The 24,230-nt window shown below is 53.0% G+C and overlaps 1 protein-coding gene across 1 annotated transcript; it reads left to right on the top strand.

The window, feature by feature from the left end:
• Positions 1 to 1,608: 1,608 nt before the first annotated feature.
• Positions 1,609 to 21,741, top strand: HIF3A (hypoxia inducible factor 3 subunit alpha). The gene is given in 25 exon segments (XM_043993897.1): positions 1,609 to 1,613; positions 2,963 to 3,156; positions 3,377 to 3,427; positions 3,430 to 3,533; positions 4,123 to 4,155; positions 4,157 to 4,197; positions 4,625 to 4,685; positions 4,687 to 4,741; positions 5,450 to 5,554; positions 5,557 to 5,618; positions 5,620 to 5,669; positions 5,974 to 6,080; positions 6,311 to 6,375; positions 6,377 to 6,424; positions 6,426 to 6,460; positions 6,871 to 6,998; positions 7,556 to 7,767; positions 8,716 to 8,817; positions 11,331 to 11,358; positions 11,361 to 11,398; positions 11,400 to 11,588; positions 12,607 to 12,714; positions 16,605 to 16,721; positions 18,117 to 18,198; positions 19,632 to 21,741. Coding segments are annotated over 25 exon segments (2,133 nt in total). The 3' UTR covers positions 19,745 to 21,741.
• The last annotated feature ends 2,489 nt before the right edge of the window (positions 21,742 to 24,230 follow it).

Raw genomic sequence — 24,230 nt, 5'->3', positions numbered from 1 at the left:
CTGCGCCACCTAGCCGCCCCCTTGTCTTGGAATCTTAGAGCCTCAAGTGTATCCCATCAGAGCTGGGAGACCCCCAGAGACCCTGGAACCATGGGCTGCAGAGCTGGGAGGCCCCTGAGAACCTAGACTGTAGATATGAGTGCTAGGGGCCCCTGAGAACCATAAGTATATCATTCCAGTGCTGGGAGACCGCTGGGAATCTACGAACACTAGAATGCCAGAACATGGGAAGCCTCTGAGAACCTAGAACATGATATGTCTATTCTGGCGGCCCCCAGAGCACCTAGGATGTGGATATCAGTGCCAAGAGGCCCTGAGAACCTAGAACACTGGAGTGCCAGAGCCTGGGACCGGCCCTGAGAACCATGAGTATATAATAACAGTGCTAGGAGACCCCTGGGAACCCTAGAACATGGCATGTTAGAACTAGGGAGGCCCCTGAGAACCAGAATACTTCATGGTCAGAGTGGGAGAGATCTTAGCCAGAGCCAAATCTATTCCACCTCCTTCCCCAGGCCCACCTCCTTCCTCCACCAGGTTACACTGTGTCTTCTTTCCGAACAAGCATCCTTCTACTTGGATAGTAGTTTCACTGGCCCAGCTTATTATCTTCCTTTAAAGAGAGGCAAGTGAGGGTTAGATTCTAAGGTCGGAAATGACATGTCCAAGCTCACACAGCCAGTGCCACTCCCAGGGTTCTTGGATTTCTGCCTTCCTGCACCAGGTGAGCTTCTCCATTCTCCCCTCCCATCATGCTCCAGGAGAGGAAACTGAGGCCAAGATTAGGGGCTTGACACAACCCTTCCCGCCCCCCAATGGAGTCTCCCCCACCCCCATTTTACAGATGGGGAAGTGCAGTGTCTTCCTCAAGGTCGCTCAGGTACCAAGAAGGTGGCCAAGCTCGGATTCCAACCCAGAGCCTGACTCTCAGTCTAGCCCTTCTCATTCTGGTTGTGGGGTGCCCCTCCTCCCTGCCGGGCCGCAGCTGCCAGAGGAGGCAGGGCCTCCAGGCTCTGGGTCCTCCCTCCTCCCCTCCTCCCTCCTCCCCCCTGTTCCGGCTTGTCTGGGGCCCCCCTGGCTCTGGTTGTCCCTCCCACCCCCACCCTCTGGGCAGGAAAACAAACAGTCAGAACAGAACAGAATGTCCTCCCAGGACTGGGGGCCCCCTGGCGCCCACCGCAGAGGGGAGGGGGAGCCAGCTGGAACTCCCAGCCCCACCTACTTCAGGCTATGGGAGGCCCCCAGCCCACCCCCTTTCTATAGTGATCCCAGACCAGTGGGAAAAAAGGCTTTTTTTTCCCCTGGGGCCTGCCCTGCTGCTGGCTCTAAGGCAGAGTGTCCCCACCCCCTTGGACCAAGGAAGAAGTAGTACCTGACTCCTGAGGGAGGCACCTAAAGGGTGGGGCCCTGGGGTGCCCTTGCCCTGCAGAGCACTTGATTTGGGGGATCCGAGGACCAGGCTGTGCACCCTAACTCTGCTCTTGCTTCCTTATTATTTCTGCACCCATGGACAACTTATTACTACTCTCCAAGTCTCAGTTTCCCCATCTTGTAAACTCAGGGGGCTGCTTTAGATAAGAGCCAAGGCCTTTTCCAGGTAGAAACCCAATGCCGTAAGCTCATTCTGAGCCCCTTCTGAGCTTCTTTGGTCACACTGATTACAAGGGGGTTACAGGTAATAACAGTGGTGATGCCAGTGACAGTGACAACACCCATGATGATAGCAGACATTCAGCACTTTGGCACTTTATAGACTGTCCCAGTTGATCTTCACAACAAGGTGCTCTTGTTGTCCCCATTTACAGCTAAGGAAGCGAGTTTGGGGGGAGATTAAATAATGTGCCGGTAGTAAGTATCTGAGGCAGAATTTGAACTCAGGTCTGCCTGACTCCATGCCCAGTCCCTCCATCCACCAAGCCCAGCCGCTTCCCACCTACCCCATAGATGAGGGGGCTGGTCTTGCTGGTTTATCCCAGCCCTTATATTGTTACTCACTCCTGGCTCTGCTAAGGCAGAGCAAAAGAGCCAGGTAGGCCTCTCCTGAGTTCCACAGGAGAAGTGTCCTCTTCCCGCACCCCTCCTCCCAAGGACCGAGACCTTTAACCCCTTTCTGCTATGCTTCAGTCCCTCCCCGGGGCACCTGGCTCAGCCGCCAGCAGCAGGACCTCTCCTGGTCTAGTAAACCAGCAGATAAGTTAGGGTGTGGAAGGGGCCCGGGCCGGCCAGGGGGGACAGGGAGTACAGGGAGCAGAGTGGCACAGGCAGAGACAGGGAGAGGAGCCAGGAATCCAGGTGGCATGTACAGGAACAGAGGCAGGTAGCCAGTCTGGGGAGACGAATGAAGTCAAACATCAGATTTAGGAAGATCCTTAGAACAAAGACTATCGAATGTCCGAGTCGAGGGACAGGGGATTAGAACAGAGAACTGTTGGGGGAAGATTAGAACAGAGAATGTCGAGTTGGGAGGGCCTTTAGCAATAGAATATTAGATGTGGCAAGGCCCTTAGAAAGGGAATCGTCAGAGCTGGGTGGGAGGGTTCTTAGAACTGAATGTCAGAGCTGGAAAGAACCTTAGAATAGAGAATATCGATGGGGGAGGGGGGACTTTAAACATGGACTGTCAGAACTGGAAGGGAAGGCCCTAGCAACTGACTGGAAAGAACCCTAGACAGAAATAGGAGATGGGGATAGGGGGTTGGCACCCTTAGAAGAAGGAAGGCAGAGCTGGGAGGGCCTTTAGAATATAGACTATTAGAGGTGGGAAGGCCCTTAGAACAGGGAATGTCAGAGCTGGGAAGGGCTGCTGCTTCCAGCCCTCAGGGAAAGTCTCTAGAGAATTCTGCCCAACATCTCCTCTCTCCTTCCTCCCCCACTCAGATCCTGGGTCTCCTGTGGGCCAAAACCCCTTGGGGTCTTTGGGGGCTGGGGTTCCCATTTCATCCCATCCCCTCCTCCCGGGCAGGTCCACCCCAGAACTTCGGAAGGAGAAGTCCCGGGATGCAGCCCGAAGCGCCGGAGCCAGGAGACCGAGGTGCATATACCAGCTGCTGCCCACACGTTGCCCTTCGCTCGCCGGGGTCAGCGCCCATCTGGACAAGGCTTCCATCATGCGTCTCACCATCAGCTACCTTCGGATGCACCGCCTCTGTGCAGCAGGTGAGGGCTGCAGCAGGAAGGGGCGGCTTGGAGGCTCCTCAGACATTCATTCCCTGAGAGGACCCTGGCCCAGGGCGGCCCCTGGGAAAGTTCTCCCCTTTTCCTTCAGCCCTCTCGCCCCCAGGGAGCCCCAGTGCCCTTGAGTGGGCAGAGCTGTAAGCTCTGAGCTACCCACATGGAGGAGGCCGGGGTCCTGGGACTCATTGTGCCTCTCCTTCCAGGGACTGGAGCGAGGTTTCAGCAGCTGGTGCAGGGTCCGGGGAGCCACTGGACGCTGCTACCTGAAGGCCCTGGATGGCTTTGTCATGGTGCTGACGGCCGAGGGGGACATGGCCTATCTGTCTGAGAATGTCAGCAAACACCTAGGGCTGAGCCAAGTGAGCACTGCTCCCCTTGGGCTGGGATGTGGACCATATGCTAGGAGGTCCTTAGAGATCATTGACTCTGGACCCTTCCATTTTAAGGGGGGAGTCCAGAGAGGGGAAGTGACTCACCCAACGGTCACACAGCAAGTCAGAAATAGGGTGGGCCCATATTTGTTTTTAATTTTCTAACAACATTTCCTTTTCTCAGCTTCTGAGAAATAGTGAGTTCCCCATCACTTGGAGGAATTCAGAGGCTGGATGTTATAAAGGGCTCAGTGCTCAGGAATGGGCTGGATGAGATATCCTTCAGGTTCAACTCTGAGCTTGTCTCTCTGCCCGTCTTTATGTTCATCTCCCTGATGCTGGGTGCTGGGGTGATGACCCTAGGGAGGTTCTGCACCTGGGAGGGATGATATCGGAGCCAGGGTGTTAGAAGGGAAGTCGGGGCCAGAAGGAAAAAACCCCAAAGGCCAGGGCCTAGCCCAGGCCGGAGCCCAGGAGGGAATTGGCTGTATGGTTTGTCACTTACCTCCAGGAGCGTGGGGTCCTGAGGTTGGGGAAAGCCAGCAGGACCCCGCCCACAACACCTTCCTCCCTGTAGCTAGAGCTCATTGGACACAGTGTCTTCGATTTCTGTCCATCCCTGTGACCAGGAGGAGCTTCACGATGTCCTGACCCAGGCAGGGTGAGCCCTTTCACAGGTCTGGCTCTTATCCCCAACCTTCCGAATCCTTTCTCTGCCATCCCAGGGGGAACTCACAGACCTACCCTTAGGGAGGCACATCCCAAAGGCTTCTCCCCCACCTCAGGACTGCCCCACCCCCATCCTGGGTCTTGGGTAGAAGCGACGGGCAGGGAAAATGGGGAGGCACCTGGCCCTGGAAGCAGAGGGTCTGGGTTCATATCCTACTCTGAAACTTCACCTGTGTGACCTAGAGCCTCCCTGGGCCTGGGCCTGATCTGTGTGAGATCAGGGAGCACTTGGGGAAAAGACCCTCTTTGAGGAGGGGGGATCCAGCCCTGGCCACAGAAAGCCCTTGTTCCCCAGGATTGGAGACCACTTCCCATGGGAGCTTAATGCCTTCTGTGTCCTTCCTCTGCCACCCTCCCCCAGGCCTATCCAAGAAGAAACTGGAGGCACCCACCAGAGCGGAGTTTTCCTCCCTCCCGGATGAAGAGTACCCTCACCAGCGCGGACGCCACCCTTAACCTCAACGCTGCACCTGGCAGGTAGGGGGCCTCCAGGGGCAAGGAGGGGGTCCCATGGACCCAGGAAGCCCAGGGGAGGCTGGGACATGGGGAGCCCTGGGGCAAAGAGGGACCGCTCGGGGAGGTAGGAGTCTCTGGGGCAAAGGTCTCGGGGAGTTAGGGCAGGGATCCAGTCACTCAGGTTCAGAGGCTCCTGGGAGCTTGAGGACACCACTGACAGTGTGTCACAGGGGGCGACTTCAGGGGGCTCACAAACTAGGACAATGAGTTTCTAAAGAGCTGTCCCCAAGGGAAGCAAGGGGCAGAGGGAAGGTGGGGCGGGAGGAAGGGGCATCAGAGTACCTTCCGGGAAGTTGGGGGGCTAGGGCGGGCTGTCTGCAGGCATCAGGACTTCTTTCTCTAGGCTGAACAGTTGGCTGATCTATAAAATGGAGAAGGTTGAACCAATAGCCTCTGGGGCTCCTTTCATCCATAGATCTATGATCCTTTGTGTCGGTGCCCAAGTATAGGGAAAACCAGGGGGCCCGTCTGAGAAACTGAGGGGCAGAGGTACAGGGGGCAGTGCAGGGGAACCAGAGGCTGGGGCTATAGAGTTCAGCATCTCTAGGACACCTAATGTACAGGGTGGGGTAGAACAAAGCCCCTGGCCTTGGGCAGGTAGGCAGAGCATGCCTGCAGCAGGGAAGACCCAGTCTGTCTGCCGCTGATCCCCACCCCTTCCACACACCAGGTTCTGCACTGTACGGGGCACATGAGGGCCTATAGCCCACCTTCGGAGCCTTCTGCGGGTGGGGGGCCCGGGCCTGAGCCACCCCTCCGTTGCCTTGTCTGATCTGTGAAGCATCCCCGCACCCCAGCAGCCTGGAGCCACCCCTGGGCCGTGGGGCCCTTCCTCAGTCGGCACAGCTTGGACATGAAATTCACTCACTGCGATGAGAGGTCTGTCCTTGGTTCCTGCCTGGCACCACGTACTGCACCCCCCAAGCCAGCTCCCTTCCCTCCTACCCCCTCTCCTCTCTCTATTGCCCCAGATCTGTGCTCATCCCCACCCCTTCCTCTGCTTCTCCCTCCCCCCTCTCCCCTTTACTTAGTCCCTTCCCTTCCAAGCATCCCCTCCCCCATCCTCTCCGCCCTCCCCACACTCCTGTCCTCTCCCCTCCTTCCCCTTGGGCCAGTCCCCCATTCTCAGGATTCTGGGCTAGAGCAAGTCAGGACTGACAGGGCCCATGTTCTCTACCCCCAGGATTTCAGAAGTGGCGGGCTATAGTCCAGACGATCTGATTGGCTGCTCAGCCTACGAGTACATCCATGCCCTGGACTCAGATGCCGTCAGCAAGAGCATCCACACCTGTGAGCACCCCTAGAGACACCCTCCCCTCCCCCGGCCCTGCCACAGTGGCGGGAGGGGCTCTTAGCCCTGGTCTCCTGCCCCCAGCCCGTCTGAAAGCCTTTTCCTCCCTGGCTGCCTGGGAGCCTCCTACCCTTCTGCCGAGCCCCCCACCCCCGCCCCGAGCCCCCCACCCTCACCCCGAGCCCCCCACCTCTGCCTGACCCTCCCCCACCACTTCTGCCCTCCCTAGTGCTCAGCAAGGGCCAGGCTGTGACCGGGCAGTTCGTTTTCCTGGCCCGCAATGGCGGCTACTCCCCTGACCCAGACCCAGGCCACAGTGATATCAGGCGGCCGAGGTCCCCAGCCGCGAAAGCGTTGTCTGTGTCCATTTTGTGCTGAGGTCTTGTATGGGGCAAGGGAAGGGAGCGGGACCCCCTGGGGGAGAGGGAGGGGGGAGGTGGTGGCGAAGGCGAGGCCCCTTATACTGGAGGGAGGGGACACCTGTGCTGGGGGTCAGGTGACCTGGCTTCAGATCTGGCGCCTGCCCCTTTCTCTTGGGAAGCCTCCTTCCCCTTCTGAGCCTCAGTTTCCCCCCAGCTGTAAAACGAAGGGAGCGGAGAACTCAGTGGTCTCTTCCAGCTCCGGCGTGGTTCTGTATGAAGCCATTTAGGCCTATGGGGTCCTGAGAGCTGGGATATCACCCCTGGGGCAATTCTTATAATAGGCTGGGGGGGGCTGCAGGGGATGAGAGAGCTCTGCTCTCCCTCTCCTGACCCCCTCCCCCCTCTGCCCCATCCTGACTCCCTCCAGCCGGGTAGAGGAGACCGGGGTGGTGCTATCCCTGGAGCAGACAGAGCAGCCAAGCCGCCGGCCCGCCCGATCCACCGAACGTGGGCCTCCCTCGGAGAAGAACCCTCAGGGTCTCGGAGACGGCTTGGGTATGGGGCACTGAGGCCAAGGAGACTGGGAGGTGGAGAGAGGAGAGGGGGGAGGCTCATGGGCTGTCTCACCTTCTCCATCACGGCTGGCATCCTGCCCACTGCCTTGGCTCCTGTGCATCCCAGGATCCCACCCGTGCCCCTCAGCCAAGTATCCAGCCCATGTCCTTCCAGCAATAGCCCCTCCTGCCCCCCACCCCTATGCCTGCCTGGAATGACCTCTGACACTCACCTGTTAGTTCACCTCTCCTCCAGGAAGGCCTCCAGGCTCTCCATGGCCCCCAGGGCCCTCCCCCCCCTTCCCTTTGTCCTCCTCTCCCCAAGATCCAGCGACCTCCCAGGAGGACCCTCTACCTTCTTGTTTCTTCAACTAGGTTAGGCAGCTCACTCCCTTGATTCTCAGACACCGAGTCAGGATTTCTCTCTCCTCCCCCTCCCTATAATATCCAGGCCAGCCTCCTGCCCGCCCCCCCGCCCCAAATCCCATCCCCACACTGGGGCGGGCCCTCAGCTGCCCCAGCCCACCCCATGTAACCAGCCCAGGACATATCTCACAGATACCCCCGGCCCCAGGATCCTTGCCTTCCTGAAGCCCCCAGCTCTGAGTGAGGCCATTCTGGCCGCTGACCCTCGCCGCTTCTGCAGCCCAGACCTTCGGTGCCTCCTGGCTCCCATCCTGGACGGGGCCACCCCTGCCCCTGCTGCTGCTGCTGCTGCCGCCATCCCCAGTGGACCCCCAGCCAAAGAGCGTCCTCGAAGCCCCCCACCGGTATGCAGGCCTCCTGGGCCAATCACCACACCTGGCAAGGCTGCTTTTCTGGGTGTACTGTTCTAGCGAGCAATGGGGTATAATCCAAAAAGCAATGTGAGGATCGGCTGAACTTATTTGAAAGTGCCCTAGCACAGTGCCCTGGTGTAGATGGGTGCTATATAACTGTGGTTTCCCCTCCCCCCCCCCGGCTCTGACATTCCCTGTTCTAAGGCCCTCTCTAGCTCTACAATGATATGTTCCTGAATCTTCTTCCCTCATCCCCTGTATTGTCATTGGTATTGATATACTCTCCACTCACTAACACATTTAACCCCAGGGTAGATATGGACTTAACCTCTAACCTTTGTCCTTTCTTGACTTGTGACCTCTCCCACCCCTTAAGTTCCCATTCCCTGCCTGCCATGGTGATTCCTAGGTCCCCGGTCTCGAAACAGGATGATCCACTTGATATTCGCCTCCCAGGGCAAGGGGCAAGGCTTTTCTTCTCCTAGGTTTTGGGCTGACTGACCTTGACATTTGGCTCCCTCTTCCCCAGAGCCTTTGACCTTGAGATTCCCAGTTTCAGACATAGTCATTTTTCTCTTTTCTTCTTTGTCCATGGAAGTGTTCCTATCTGTTGGTATTTACTAAGAATATTACAAAAACAGAAAACCATTTCCAAAGATTCCATTACTGAACGACCCAGTTCTGGGTACCCCACTCTGACCTCTTCACGGGGCTTTGCTGACCCCTGGATGGAGCGGTCTGGGGTCAGCCTCTGGAGGTTCAGCTCCTCCCCCACTGTTTGCTGCTTGGCTTCCCACTCCCCATTCCTGGCTGGACTGGGCTTCCCATCCCATCTGGCATGCAGAGATGGACCCAGCCTTGGAGATGATCTGATGCCAGGTGCCCTCACTTGACAGACTTCTGGACTCAGCCGTTGCCTTGTCTTCATCTCCCCCACAGGCTGATCTTCCAAATGGCCTACTCCTGGAAATGGAAAACGTACACAAAATGTTTGGCTTTGGCAAGCCCCCGGAGGCTGTGGAAACTCTAGATATGGAGCAGGTAGGGCCAGATTGGGGGGCTGGGATAGGCCTGTGTACCCTGTCCGAGTCCCCGGCTTCTTTCCTTTCTCTGACTGGACAAATCTCTTCTCTCTCTCGACATCAATTTCCTCCTGTGCACAATGGGGGCGAGCGATATAGAAATGGTATTTGCCAAGTTCCTTTCCCGGGGTGTAGATTTAGAATCGGAAGAAGGACCTTAGAGGCCCTCAAGCCTGACACCCTTATTTTATTGATAAAGAAATTGAGGACTGGAGAGGAAAAGTGACTTGCTCAGGGTCCCTCAATGAGTGCCTGTCTGAGGCAGGATTTGAACTCAGGGCCTCCTGACTCTACTGTGCCCCATCTAGCACAGCCGTGTATGAAGGAGGAGCACGGGATGTAGAGCCAAAACATGACCTCAGTGATCATCTAGTCCAACCGACCCTCATTTTATAGAAAAGACATCCCAGGCCCAGAGAGGTCAAGAGACTTTCCCAGAGCAATCAGTAGCGCCTGAGGAAGGAAAGAAAACATGCTTGGATGGAATCCTGAAGCCTGAAGTAGTGACTTCCTGCCCAGACTCCTCCCAGGAGGGAATGGCATTTGACCCCGGTGAGGGGCGGGGGTGGTGGTAGCAGGTGGTGTCCCGTGGGGGGCACCCAGAATGGTGGATTAGTGAAGAAAGGGGGTGCCCTGGGAGTTTTCTTGGAGCCAGTCTGGAGTGTGGTAGAGATCGTCGTTTCATAGGCTTCATCCAGAGGCTAAGGGCCCAGGCCTAGGGAGGCCGTCAGCCTCCATCCTCCTCCTCACTCAGCCCCATCTGGACAAATGAAGAAGCTGGGCCCCAGACGCCAGAGGGAGTCAGTGGACAAGCCGAGAATCCCCCGTGCTGCCTTCTTAGCTCCCTCCCCGCTACCTGGGCCGCTGGGACGAGGGACGTTCAAGCCTGGAGAACAGACGGCTCCCTCTGGGAGGGGTGGGGGGTTAGCCTCCTTCTGCACGGCCCAGAGTGGAGAACAGCAGTGTGGGGAGAGGCAGAGAAGAGGCTTGGGGTGACTGAGAATTGCCCCAGAATGGCACGGGCCACCTGGGGAAGTAGTGAGCTCCCCGTCTTTGGAGGCCTTTACCCAGCAGCTGGTTGAGCTGTAAGGGTTATAATAGTGGGGGTTCTTTATCATGGATGGTCTTGGAGGTGCCTTCCAATGCCGAGGTCCTGGGTTTTGAACCAGCCTTTATATTCCACACTCTGGCCATCATGCCCCATGATGTTACTGTTATCACCCTATCCTATAGTTAGTTCTATGAGGCCCTCGGACCGACCCCCCTGCACTCAGAGCCTGGGAGGCAGGGAGGCTGCCTCCTTTCTTGGGTCTTGTGCTTTCCATCTCCTTCCTGGCTAACATGTCTTGCTGTTTTCTGGGTGCCTGCCTCTAGCACCATTCCTTTCTCCTTCAGTTCACCATTCCCAATGTCATGGGCCCCCAGTCTTCTTAGCACTGTGTACAAAGCAGGAGGCAGCATCTGCATGCAATGAGGATTGGAGGTGCTTGGGCTTTGTGACAGCTCTTCTATCCACTCAGATTTTTCTGATTCCTCCTGAGCTCTTGAGAGGTAGCTGGGGGGGGGGGGGGGGGGGGGGCAGCTAGGTGGCGTAGTGGATAAGGCACCAGCCTTGGATTCAGGAGGACCTGAGTTCAAACCCAGCCTCAGGACCCTTACTAGCTGTGTGACCCTGGGTAAGTCACTTAAACCCCCATTGCCCCACAAAAAAAAAAAAGAAAAAAAGAGAGGTAGCTGGATGGAGCAGAGAGACCCACTCTGTAGAGTCCTGCGTGACCCTGAATTAGTCCCTTAGGCTCACCAGTTTCCCTCACCTATAAAATGGAGGTGCCTGGTCCCTTCAAGACCCATCCATGGGGTTGTCAGGAGGACATGAATTCATACGAGCCTCAGAGATGGCTCCGTGAGATGGGCAGGTGCTTCAGGCATCAGAGCATCCCTTTTTCTAGGGAAGAGAACTCCACTCCCGAGAAGGAATGTTCGGGGTCTCAGAAGGCAGATGTGGGGTTTGGCCCCCGGGGCTCCTGCCCCAAAGCTCAGCATTCCATGATAGATGCAGCTTGAAGTTGTAGAATTGGGAGCAAAGGCTTGAGTTCAAAACCAACTCTGTCACCAAGCACCAGAGTTGTCCTCAGTTTCTCCATCTGCAAATTGGGATACCTGTACCTTAGAGAACTTCTGAGGTCTCTTCCCAGCTTGACATCTATGCTCCTGGAATTCTGTGAACCTCTTGGGCCTCAGTTTCTGCTTCTATAAAAATTTGGGGGAATCGCTGGATGGTCTTTGAGACCCTTGCCAGCTCTAGGTGTGGGGTCCTCCAGTCTTTCTGGGTGACTCATGAGAGGATGGTGGGTCTCCCCAAGCTCAGAACCAGTTCTGGCTGGCTCCCTGGGGACTTGTCTCAATCTGGGGCCAAGAAGCTTCCAGGAGAAGGAGGGTCTCTCACAGGGGCTTCTTTTCTCTTCTGCACAGGACATTGAGGCACTAGAGTTAGAGATGCTGTCCCCTACATCTCCATGGACGATGATTTCCAGCTCAACCACCAGTGAGCAGCCCACTAGGGCCCCCCGAAGGTGTCTAGGAACAACCCCTCGTCCCCGTGCCCGAAGCTTCCACGGCCTGTCACCCCGACCCCCAGAGTCCTCTGCTCTGCATCGGTGGGGGAGCGACCCACGACTGAGCCAGAGGACCCACCCTGCAGACACAAGCTCCCCAGTGGAGCTCGGAAGAGTGAGGGAGGATGGAGTACAGAAGTTAGGAAAGACGAGGGGGAGAGATTGGGACCCTTGCATTTGGAAATAGAGGACCCCAATTTAAATTGGCAAGCTGGCGCAGTGGATAGAAGTGCTTGCCCTAGGAGTCAGGAGGACCTGAGTTTGAATCTAGCCTCAGATAGTTACTAGCTGTATAAACCTGGGCAAGTCACTTAACCCTGTTTGCCTCAGTTTCCCCATCTGTAAAATGAGAGGGTTGGGGGGCAGCTAAGTGCGTAGTGGATAGAGCACTGGGCCATGGATTCAGGAGAACCTGAGTTCAAATCCAACCTCAGACACCTTGATGCCTTAACTAGCTGTGTGACCCTGAGCAAGTCACTTAACCCTCATTTGCCCTGCAAAAAAAAAAAAAAGAGAGAGGGTTTGGACATCCTTTCCAACTCTCAATCTGTGTCTAATAATGTAGATTATAGTTGTTTGTGTCTCCCTCTTCCTAATAGATTCTAAGCTGTCTGAGGGTAGGAACCAAATCTTACCTAATTTTAAACTATCCCAGAACCTAGGAACAATTGTTCTTCATGTGGTAGGTTAATAACTTAATTCAATGTGAATTATATTAATGAATGAATGAATGACTGCACCTCCCCCACCTTGAGGTGGATAATAGAAGTATAATTATCCCATTTTACAGATGGGAAACTGAGGCCCTCAGAGGAACATGATCACATGGCTTGTGAGTGTCAAAGCCAAGGGCTGTAACCCAGGTCTCTCCCCCTCTGAGACCAGGGCTCTTTCTACCACCACAACTTACTCTCTCCTGAGCACCCCCAGCCCCCTTTTATGTGGTGCCCCACCCCTCATTAGCCAGAGCCCCTCACGGGTATTTACCACATTCTGCCCTTCTGAGAAGCCCCTATGGGCTTCAGCTTTGTCATCTGTAAAACAAGGCATAGGGGATGGTGGGTAGGACCTGATAATATCTAGGGTCCCCCTTCTGGTATTACATCTTGTGATCTAGAGATCTCTGCATATAGGAAAGCTTGGAGGTGGAAGGGGGCTCTGGGCCACCCTCCGGGCCAGCCCACGCCTGGGCATCTGCTGAGCAGTCGGGCATCCAACAGCCACCACCTGACTGTCTCAGGGTGCAGGGCCTTTGGCCTTGCTCTGATGTCTTTACCGACACCGACTCTAAATTTGCTTTTCCCCAACTTCCTTCCTTGCTCCTGGTTCTGCCTCCTGGGACCCTGGAGAAGGAATCTAACCCATCCTCCACTCCAAATTCAGTACATGAAGAGGGCAGTCATGGCCTCCTCCAAACCTGAGACTCTTCTCCAGGCCAAAGGTGCCCCCTTCTTTCAGCTGATCCCTGCATGACTCGGGCTCAAGGCCCTTCCTCCTTCTGGGGGATTCTTAACCCTTTCTGGCTCCTAGATTGTCTCCAGTCTGGAGAAGCCCAGGGACCTCATCTCAGAATTGTGTTGTTAAAATGCATAAAAGGGGCAGCTAGGTGGTGCAGTGGATAAAGTACCGGCCCTGGATTCAGGAGGACCTGAGTTCAAATCCGGCCTCAGACACTTGACACTTACTAGCTGTGTGACCCTGGGTAAGTCACTTAACCCCCATTGCCTCGCAAAAAAAAAAACAAAATAAAAAACAAAATGCATAAAACCTTACAAAGGAAGCCAATTATATTGAGAACCACATTCATCAGAACAATAATAATAATGAACACTCTCCAGCTTATCAGCATGTTTCAAAGACCGTAAATGCAAGAAAAATTAGCTAACATCTGTTGGGTGCTTATCACAGTGTTGGACATGTAATAGGCACTTCATAAATGCTTGTTTCTTCTCTCCTCCTCTGCCTCTTAGTGTATCCCGAGATTACATTAACTCTTATTAAGAACCTTCTATGGAGAGGGCAGCTAGGTGGCACAGTGGATAAAGCATCGGCCTTGGGTTCAGGAGGACCTGTTTGGCCTCAGACACTTGACACTTACTAGCTGTGTGACCCTGGGCCAGTCACTTAACCTTCATTGCCCTGCCCCCAAAAAAAAAGGACCTTCTATGGGGATAGTGGCAGATAAGTCACTTGACTTCTCAATATCCACCCCCAGGCATCTCTCTTAAGACAATAAATTGTGGAGAAGATGCCTACCTGCCTTGGTAAGAGGAGTTTCCTCATCTGTGAGATCTCAGGTCTAGTTCCCATCCCTCTTAATCCTGGGGGGACATAAATGGAAAATGACGGCCATTGTTTTTTCTGCCCTCCAGGACAGTCTACTAGGAAGCAAGACAATGATGGCCTAAAAATAAATGAGTGTGGTACAAGATAGAATGTGAATGGGGGGGAGGGGTGGGGAAGAACAGATGCTCTAGGCCAATCTGAGGAGGAAGAGGGAAGCCCTTTGAAGTGTGGGTGATTAGGGTGGGTCCTGAGCCTGGAACCAGAAGCAAGTAGAAGGCTGTCTGCTAGAAGAAGGGAAGAAAGAGACAGGGGCCAGCCATGGCCTAAATCAAAACTTCTTAAACTATGGGTCTCAAACCCACACAGGGTCATGTAACTGAATGTGAGGGTCAAGAAAAATTTGGCAGTAAATGTTTGATTTGACTACCTATTTTATATACCTAAACACCCAGGGTCATGTAAAAATTTCTCGGGCAAGGGGGCAGCTAGGTGGCGCAGTAGATAGAGCACCGGCCTTGAAGTCAGGAGGACCTGAGTTCAAATCCAACCTCAGACATTTAACACTTACTAGCTGTGTGCTCCTGGGCAAGTCACTTAACCCCAATTGCCTCACGAAAGAAAGAAAGAAAGAAAATTTCTTGGGCAAGAATGAGGTCATGAGTGTAAAAAGTTTAAGAAGTCCTGGCCTAGATAAGTGCACGGAGGTGGTAGAGGATAGGACAAGATAATGAGATGTCACATAGACTAGTTTGATCGAAACCTAGAGTTTATCCAGTGAAGTCGTGGCTTCTAAGGGTGGAACGGTACCTGGAATCCAGAAGGTGGTCAGCCTTGAATGCTGGGTGTTCTGAGGGAGTCTGTACTTTATCCCAAAGGTAATAGAGAGCCACTCAGAGACATCTGAGCAGGGGAGTGACGTCGTGAGAATGACCATGACTCATACAGCTAAAACATGTTTTATTTTTCAAGAAGTACTTCCTTAAACCAATGGTGGGACTATTCAGCCCATCTTACAGATTAGGAAACTGAGGCTCAGAAGGGTTTGGACACTTGTCCAGGGTCACACAGTTTAATATCTTTACTCAGGCCTTCTGACTCAAGACCACTGTTCTTTCCATTCATTTCAACACGGTCTCCAGTGACCAGTTCTTTGCTCTATATGTGTGTGTGTGTGTGTGTGTGTGTGTGTGTGTGTGTGTGTATGTATGTATGTATCTATTAGATATCTCATGGAATCAGATCAGAATGAGTGCCGAGATGTTGAATGAAAGGAAACAACTTGGAGGAGAGCTGACAGTCAACAGGATACAGCTTTCTTAGCTGCAGTGATAAGGAGGAGATTCATCAAGGACATCTGATTCATCTTAGTACTGTTCCCCAGACTCAGTGCTGCCCATGGTGGTCTAGGGGCAAGCTGGGATGCCTCCCCTCTCTCAGTACTCAGGAAGCCATGCTAAGAGGCAGAACCTTAGAGCCCTGAGCCATTAATTCTCAAGAAAAATGTCATTTCCCTTTTTTTTTTTTAAAAAACCTTCATTTATTCCTGTTTGGAATTCATTAGATTGTCAAGTACCAAGGAACTTGGGAGCCCCTTAGAGTGCAGTCTCTTTTTTTGTTGTCGTTGTTGTTTTTTGTGGGGTTTTTTGTTTGTTTTGTGGGACAATGGCGGTTAAGTGACTTGACCAGATTCACACAGCTAGCTCGTAGGCCAGATTTGAACTCAGGTCCTCCTGAATCCGGGCTGGTGCTTTAGCCACTGCAACACCTAGCTGCCCCAGTGCAGTCTCTTTTTAAGGCGAAGCTAGTCTGAATTTCTAGGGGAAGAGCCTTAGGCTTCCACCACGCTTTCACATCTTGAGGATTCAAAGTTGGTTTGTTTTTAACCAAAATGGAGACATTTTTATATGGATCTCCACTTCACTTGGTCTTCCAAGATTGGGCCCATGGACCTGTTCTGTTGAGATCTTTTGGGGATCCCCACTCAGTTTCCCAGTGTGTTCGCTCTGCCTGTGTGGCATTGTAAATAAATGTTACTTCTATACCTTTATTCCAAAGAGAGATAGAGATGTTACCTAGCACCTGGCCAAAGACCGATCTTTTAGATGCTCTGCAAGAACGTTAAGCCGTCCATAATTTCCCAGCAAATGAGAAAGAGGGCCTGCCCCCCCCCTGCCCGCCCCCAGGAGTTTACAGGTGCCTCAAGGAGTGACCTGACCTTGCAGATTTGGTGACCTGGGCATGGGAGACACTGGCACGGGCCTGCCCAGCATGAGCAAAGCAGAACCACAGTAGCTCCAATGAAGCGTGAGATGCACAAATTTAGAGCCGTCTCCACAACAAATGTTCATGGGGACTATTTGTGGCTGACCTGTGGTAGAGCCTTCTGAGCTTGAATTGCTCTGATCAGCCGCGGTCGGACACACAGTACCTTGAACCCAACATAGTGATGTCATTTTGGTCCTCTGAGAACGAAGGCCAACAACCATGTGGGTGAAAGCCTTGATTAATCAGTCAATAAACATTTACTAAGTGCCTTGCATATGTCAGGCACTATGCTAAACACTAGGGGTACAAAGAGTCAAAAGACAGTCCCTGACTTCAAGAAGCTTACCATCTAATTTTGTGCAGGTCATAACGACAGCTGATCTCTTGAGTGATGAAGTCCTTGTTACCAAGACTGATTCCTCTCCCCTTGGTGCTTAACATGGATCTGGGACTGGGCACATCTGAGATACTTGGTCAAGACTCCTTACAAAAGGGAGGAAAGGATTGCAACTCCCAGTGCTGATATTTACTGCTCTGTTTGTGCCTCTGGGGTCCTGAATTCTCTCTCTCCCTTTCCTGCAGGGCCCTGCCCCAGAGCTTAGAGGAGGACAATGGAGCTGAGGCCCTAGGAGTGAAGCCCCCCAAGCGATCCCCAAGCCCAGCACCCGAACACTTTCTGCTGCCGCCCCTCAGCCTGGTAGGTTGGGGAATAGGGGCGTCCATATGGGCGCAGGGGATGGGGTTGGGGGGACTTGAAGGAGAGAATCAAAGGATCATGGAGCTGACCTATTCGGTTGACTCAGGAGGGAAGTGGGGCCCAGAGGGAGAAAATCCCACAGCTGTTGAGTCATGACTCCAGGATCTGAATTTATCAGCCCTGACTCCAACCATTACGCCATGGATAGCCTTATGTTTCTGTGATGGAGGCAATGGGGAGAAGATTACTAGACAGAGTCAGGAGAGACTTGGGTTCAAATCCCACATCTGACATGGACTACCTACATGACCATGGTTCAGTCATGTAGCTTCCCCGGAGTTCTCAGTTTTCCCATCTCTAAAATGGGAGCAATAATAGTATCTCCCTCCCAGGATCGTTGTGGGCTTCAAATGAGATCATACACTCTAAGTGCTTCTCATGATGATAATGTTAGACCGTTTCTCTGCTGCTGCTTCATTCTGATGCAGGTGTGAAATCCAGGTGTGTCTGGAACCCAGAACCTGGCAGGCCCTACCATGGCTACCAGGGAGCACAGTGGATAGAACCCTGGGCTTGAAGTCAGGAAGACCTTAGTTCAGATCTAGCTTCAAACACTTACTGGCTGTATGACCCTAGGCAAGTCACTTAACCTCAGTTCACCTCAGTTCCCTTACCTAAAACATGGGCATAATAATAATAATAATGCTTGCCTCTTGGAGTTGTGAGGACCAAAGAAGGTGATTTTTGTAAAGCACTTTGTCAACCCTAAAGCTCTCTGTAAAGGCTAATATTCAGTGTCAAAGAGAGTAACTTCCTTTCCACTGGGAGAAGCCTTGGTATCCAAGATATTCGAAGTTACTTGTTGGGGGAGGGGCACTAGCAAGGGCTGGGGGGGAATCAGAGCTAGAACTCATTCAAGCCTCATCAGTGAGCAAATGACGAGCATTTTTTGTTTTTGTTTTTGTTTTTTGGGTTTTTATGAGGCAATTGGGGTTAAGTGACTTGCCCAGGGTCACATAGCTGGTAAGTGTCAAGTGTCTGAGGCTGGATTTGATCTCAGGTCCTCCTGACTCCAGGGCTGGTGCTTTATCCACTGTGCCACCTAGCTGCCCCCGTGGTTGTTTTTTAATTCATGTCTGACTGCGTGATCCCATTTGGGATTTTCTTGGCAAAGTGGTACGCCATTTCTTTCTCCAACTCATTTTGCTGATGAGGAAACCGAGGCAAACAGGGTTAGGTGACTTGCCCAGGGTCTTCCTGATATCCACCACATCACCCAGCTGCCTGTGGGGAACAGAGAGGGATGGCCATCTGGGGGAAGGGAGGAAGGGACACACTGGGTCTGGGAGCCACAGAAAGCACTTACTGATTTCTGCTTCCTTCCTTCCCCACTAGAGTTTTCTCCTGAGTTGCGAGACCACCCCTGGCACCCAACCAGATGCTGATACCAGGCTCCTGGACCTTGAAGAGCCCATGGGTGAGTGAGAGGATTCTGGGCAGGAGGGGACATTTCAGCAAGGGCCCAGGAAAGCCCTGGGCTAATTAATCCAGGTTATATGCCATGGATTCCCTAAAAGGAATTTCCAGTTTGACTCCAGGGAGGCTCAGACTAATCTAGCCTGACCCCCAGGACAGAGCTAGGAGCAGTGAGTGGGGGGATTTGCAGAGAGGCAGATGGTGGCTCAGCAGAAGGAAGAATTTCCTGATGATCAGAGGCATCCCACAGCTCAGCGTGCTGCCTCAGGAGTTAGCAGATTCCCTGTCACTGGAGACCTTTAGGTGAAGGCTGGCTGTCTCAGTGAAGAGATCATAGAAATCAAAGCTAGAAAGGTCATTAGAGTTCATCTAGCCGTTCCCCTCACATATGAGGAAACTGAGGCAGAGATCAAGTGACTTAACCAGGGTCACACAGCTAGTAGGTGTGTGAGGCCAGATTTAAACTCAGGTCTCCTGATTCTAAAACCAATGTACCTCCCAGGAGGGATGACCTCTAAACTTCCTGCCAACTGGGATTCTGTGGGTTACCCCCAGGGTAGGACTGATTTTGCCTCTCTAGCCCTTGGTAGATAGTAAGCACTACATAAATGTTTGTTGACTGACTGATGGAGACAGTGTGGGAGTTGTATAGTCATCCTTAGGGAGTATCCAGACCCTCCAAACAGCCCCCAAATCCTCTCTGATCCTGAGCAACTTTATCTCTTACATTCTGTGGGAGGAGACAACAGACAAGTTACATATATGTTCATATGTAGGTTCATACAATATACATACATGTTCATCCCTGGGGCATGGAAAAGGCCTCCTACAGAAGGAGAGATCTGAGCTGAATCTTGAAAGCAGTCGGGGAAGCCAAGAGGTAGATGTGAGCAGGGAGAGAATTCAGACGTGAGGGATAGTTAGTGTAAATCGAGGAGGGGGGCAGGGGGAGGGTCCTGATCCTGGAACAGCCAGGAGGCCAGTGTCGCTGGATGGAAGAGTCAAGTAAGTGTAAGCCTGGAAAGGTAGGAAGGGCCTTGTCATAAGGGTCTTTAAAAGCCAAACAAGGGGGTGGCTAGGTGGCGAAGTGGATAAAGCACTGGCCTGGATTCAGGAGGACTTGAGTTCAAATTTGGCCTCAGACACTTGACACTTACTAGCTATGTGACCCTGGGCAAGTCACTTAACCCCCACTGCCCTGACCAAAACAAAAAGCCAAACAAGGGATTACATATTTGATCTTGGAGGTAATAGGGAGCCACTGCAGTTTATTGAGGAGGGGAGTGTGTGGTCACACCTGGGGTTTAGAAAGACCACTCTGACCAGGAAGCAGAGGACAGATTGAAATTGGGAGAGACTAAGGCTATTGCATGACAAAGGCTGGGGGAGAGTGTTCCTGGGTTCCTGACTTTGCCCTTCCTGCTCATCCTACAGTCCTGGGCTCCACCTCCCTGCTCTCTTTCTATGAGGATGAAGATACAGCTCAGCCCAGGGGTCCCTTTCAGCTGGAGGAGACCATGCCTCAGGAGCTCACCCCAGGCACCTGAGCCACTTCCCTCTCCGCCCCACCCCTCTCCGCCCCACCCCTCCCCAGCCCCTTCCCCCTTCCCCCTTCCTCTCTCCCCACACCCAGGACCTTAGCCACACTCCAAGCCGGCAGCCTACGCACAGGATAGAGGGGTCTGGGGCCAGGGGAGGAGGGACCTGTGTCTCCCTCCCCTCCCCACCCCTTCCCACACCGGGCCCTACCTCACTGTCCCCTCCCACCCTACCCCCCTGTGTCTCGGGGGATGTGGGTGGCCCAGGGAGAGCCAACCAAACTTCTCAGCAGGGATGGGGGGAGTCCCATCTCATTCCCACTGGTCCCAGACCTCTCCCAAGGGGCAGGGTCCTCCTAACCCTCAGTGACCACCCCCCTTGGAGGGCAGGGACCTTCCCTTTCCCTCCTCCCACCCCACTCCCCCTCTCAGGATCTCTTGGTGCTCATTTATTTACACAGTTACCTCACCCATATTTTTAGGGGTTTACTTTATAAATGGGGGTTTTTCAGGGTGGGGGGAGGGCAAAGAATCTTTTCTACAGCATGCTTTATTTTTAACTCTGGGGTACACATAACCACCTTATTGATGAGAAAAACCTCCCCTTTTTGTGATAAATGATCTCTTTAAAATTGTTATAATCAAAAGGTACGGGGAGGGGGTGGGGGAGAACTGATGAGAATACAAAACCAGAACCCTTCCCCCTAGGTTTCCCTGGGGGCTCTTTAAGCCAGACCACTCCTTCCCCCCCCCCCTCCTGCCCCCAGTTGTATATTTCATCTCCTTAAAGTCTTCCTTCTTCAGAGCTCTCACCCCCTCAGCTGCCTCTCGTCCCAGGCCTTACTCCATCCAGACAATCGGGCTCGGCAGGCAGACCCTGGGCTGGGAGTCAGCAAACCTAGCCCCTGGCCCCAGCCCTGGCCCTTATCTGACTTGGTCTGGTTTCCCTTGCCTTTTCTGTGTCTCAGTTTCCCCTTCCAGGAGGGCAGGTAGTTGGATTTAGCAGTTAATAAGGGCCCTTCTGGCTCTGCCATTTTTGGGGTCACTGAGCAGATGCCCCTCTTCCCAGACTTCACCCCTTCATTTCACATAATCAGAAGATGTCAGGGCTGGTGGGGATGGGGACTTAAGAGGTGTGTCTTGTCCAATCCACGAGTCTTGGAATTTAGAGATGGTTTATATTTTACAAATGAGGAACCTGTGACCCTAAAAGGTCTCCCGAGCCTCCATTTATAGTGAAGGAAGCTGAGGCCCACAGAGGGGAAGGGGTTTGAGGCACCAAAAGAGGGAACTAGGAGGGGACACTTAGGGGCCACCAATTCAACTCTCATTTAACATCCAAGGAAACTGAGGCACACAGAGGGAAAGAGACTTATCTGAGACCCCAGATAGCAAAGCTGTGGGTCTAGAAGGCCAGTCTCTTGGCGTCTTTCCATGGCCTGCTCCCTATCCTGGTTCCAGACTCCCTGCCTCTTCTTTGTCCACTTTCCCCAGCCCCAGGCCAAGTGGGGAACTTGAGGCACTCCCCTCGGGCCAAGCCCAAATTCCAGGCCGCCCAGTCACACGCACAGCTCCAGCTGCAGGTCTCCTGGATGGTCGGAGTTGGAGGGGGGGGTTCACAGGACACCCCTTCCTCTATCCCGCCTCCGTGATGCCTGCCTCTCATCCCCTCTCCCCTTTTCCCTGTTTGCACGATGGTGCTATCTTTCAGGTCTGGAGCTGGGGACAAGAAACTCCCCCTCCTCCCCCCCATCACAGACACACATAATCTACCTGGTAACCTCCCACCATCCCCTTCCTGGGAGATCCCCTCCCCCTAGACTGGGGAGGCAAGGAGTCTGACCAGATGGTGCTATGGGGCCGTGGGGTAAGGACCAGGGCTTTTTCCCAGCTCTCCCCAGGAGGTCAGAGGCCTCAGGGGAGGGAGCTGTGGAAGTGTGTATGTGTGTGGGGGGAATTGGGGAGTTAGGGCTGTAACTACCACCTGCACCCCCAATAAAGCCTTTAGCCTGAAAGGCACCAGAACTTCCGTTGCAGACTTCTATTCAGAGTGTGTGTGTGTGTATGTGTGTGAGAGAGAGAGAGACTGACAGAGACAAACTGCTGCACCTAGGAGGTCATCTAGCCCATCCCCCCTCACTTTACAGAGGAGGAAACTGAGGTTTCAGGAAGGGAAGTGATTTGCCTAATGTCACACAGATGGCTCCATCTGTGTGGAGTCGGGTGTGTCTGTGTAGGTTGCGTCTGAGATTTGTTGTTTCTTTGCTTTATAGTTGGCTTCCTGTCTTCTTGGATCTGTGTGGTACGCCTCTTCTTCCATTGTGTGATCTGGGGTCACAGATCTAGTCCCCCCTTTATTTTTACAGAGAGGTAAACTGAGGCACAGAGATCGTATGGATTTTGCCCAAGGCAAGGATTTGCTTATAATAAGACTAGCTAGAGTTTATATAACTGTCAGGTTTTCACCAATATCTCTCACACCTGTATACAGCATGAGCTTAATAAATGCTCATCTTGATTTTGTTATCATAATCCTAATTCCCCACCTCCTCCCCAAACTACCAGTGCTAGTGGTTGTCAATTGATCAAAGAGGTATTAAGTGCTTGCTTCATGCCAGAATTCATCCTAGATGCTGGGGACAGGGAGAAAAAAGTGTAACCAGTGTCTCCCTTCCAGGAGCTCAGGGACACAAGATAAATCAGGAAGCGTTTATTTTGTGTCAGGCACTGTGCTAAGTGCTACAAAAAGAGGCAAAAGATAGCTCCAGCCCTCATCTGTAAGATGGACTTCACCAGGATGTGAAGATGAGAAGAAAGAATACTTGAAGAACATGCTCTCTAAATGGCAGGAGATGCGAATCTAAGTGGTTGTCTCATGTGTGTCATTGTGTCAGTCATTGTGTGTAAGGAAACACCAAATCATCTGTGTGTGTGTCTGTTCACTCCTGGGTCTCAATATACGTTGGGTTGTGGGGGTGGGGGCTGAAGCCCAGGGTCACACAGTATCTAAGGCAGGAATGAAATTCATTTCTCTCTGACTCCATGCCCAGCTCTCTATTCATTATGATAAGCTGCCTCCCAAGTCAGGTGTTGTATGTATTCAGTATTCCACATCCCTGGTCCTCCACTTCTGCCTAGAAGTAGGGAGAGAGGTAACATTCTGACTCTTCTTTGAGTACAGTCTTGGTCATTATAATTACCAAGCATTTGGGGTTTGGGTTTTTTTTGGTTGTTATTTTGGCTACTATTTTTCCCATTTCCATTGCCATAAATCAGCTGACTTCCGTCTGCATCAGTTCAGAGAAATCTTCCTAGACTTCTCTGTATTAATCATATTTGCTGCTTCTACCAGTTACTTCATACCCCTCTCCAGCATATTCATGTACCTTCTGCTTCCTCAGAAGAGGGGTATTCTCCTCTGTTTCTAGTCTTTGCTGCCACAAAAAGTGTAGCTATGAATGAATACTCTGGTGCCTATGGAACCTTTCTGCCCTCTTTGGGATCAATCGATCAGTCAGTGACTAAACATTAAATGCCTACTATGTGTAAGGCACTAAGCGTTGGGGATAGAAAAAGAAGCCAGACGGTCTTAGCACTGAAATCTCGGGGTGTGGACATTTTGTCACTTTCCTCCCCACAAAAGCCCAAATTGTTTTGGGGTTGGACCGATTCACAGCTCCACCAACAACGTGCATTACTTTTAAGTGGAAGATAAAATAAGAAGCTAAGACATAATTGGACCAGAGGGGAAAATGCGCTGACAAGGCTGTAAAGAGTCCTTGTAAGAGTCAGAAGATGAGGTGAAGTTGGAAGAGAGATGGGAGTGTCTTCCAGGGGTGAGGGAGGGGGAAATACAGCCAGCCTAGGAAAAGGCACTGAGGCTGGAGATCGATCACAGGCTGGGTTGAGACCCATCCGCCTGGCCCAGGGAGTGCAAGGCTGGAGCTAGATTGGGGAGGATCTTGAATGCCAGGCGCTGCTGCAGAGTCTGCATTTTACTCTAGAGGCAATAGGAAGGGCCTTTGGATGGGGCAGAGACGGTCCTAGATGATCCAGAGGTCTCATGGTGGGGGGCTGTTCCAATCTAGGGGGTGAGATGCCTAGCTCAGCTGGGGGAGGCAGGAGCTGCTAGCCGCGACAGAAATGAAGCAGCCCCTGTCCCCGAGGCACGGATGACCTCTCGGGGAAAGGACAAAGAAATAAATGGGAGGAAAGCGACTCCTCCAGGAAGTCCTCCGGGATTCCCCCTAGCCCTGGGCGCAGATACCAGGACATACGAGTCCCAGCCCTGGCTCCCGTTCTTGCCCCTGCCTCGCTGTGCCGCAAATCCCTCCGACCCGCCTCAGTTGTCCGCGTCTGAGCAATGGCCCCAGCAAAAAGGGGACAGCCCCTCTTAGGACGTTCGAGCCGACTCCAGACGTTCTAGAAGTCTCAGGGTCTCTCAATGGCCCGCGGGACGCCTGGGGCCGCTCTAGCCACTCGGGTCGTCCCGGTT

Source organism: Dromiciops gliroides, chromosome 3 (assembly GCF_019393635.1).
Source record: "Dromiciops gliroides isolate mDroGli1 chromosome 3, mDroGli1.pri, whole genome shotgun sequence".
Lineage (NCBI taxonomy): Eukaryota > Metazoa > Chordata > Mammalia > Microbiotheria > Microbiotheriidae > Dromiciops > Dromiciops gliroides.
Note: the sequence above shows the minus strand (reverse complement) of the source record. Positions and strands in the feature narration are given on the sequence as shown.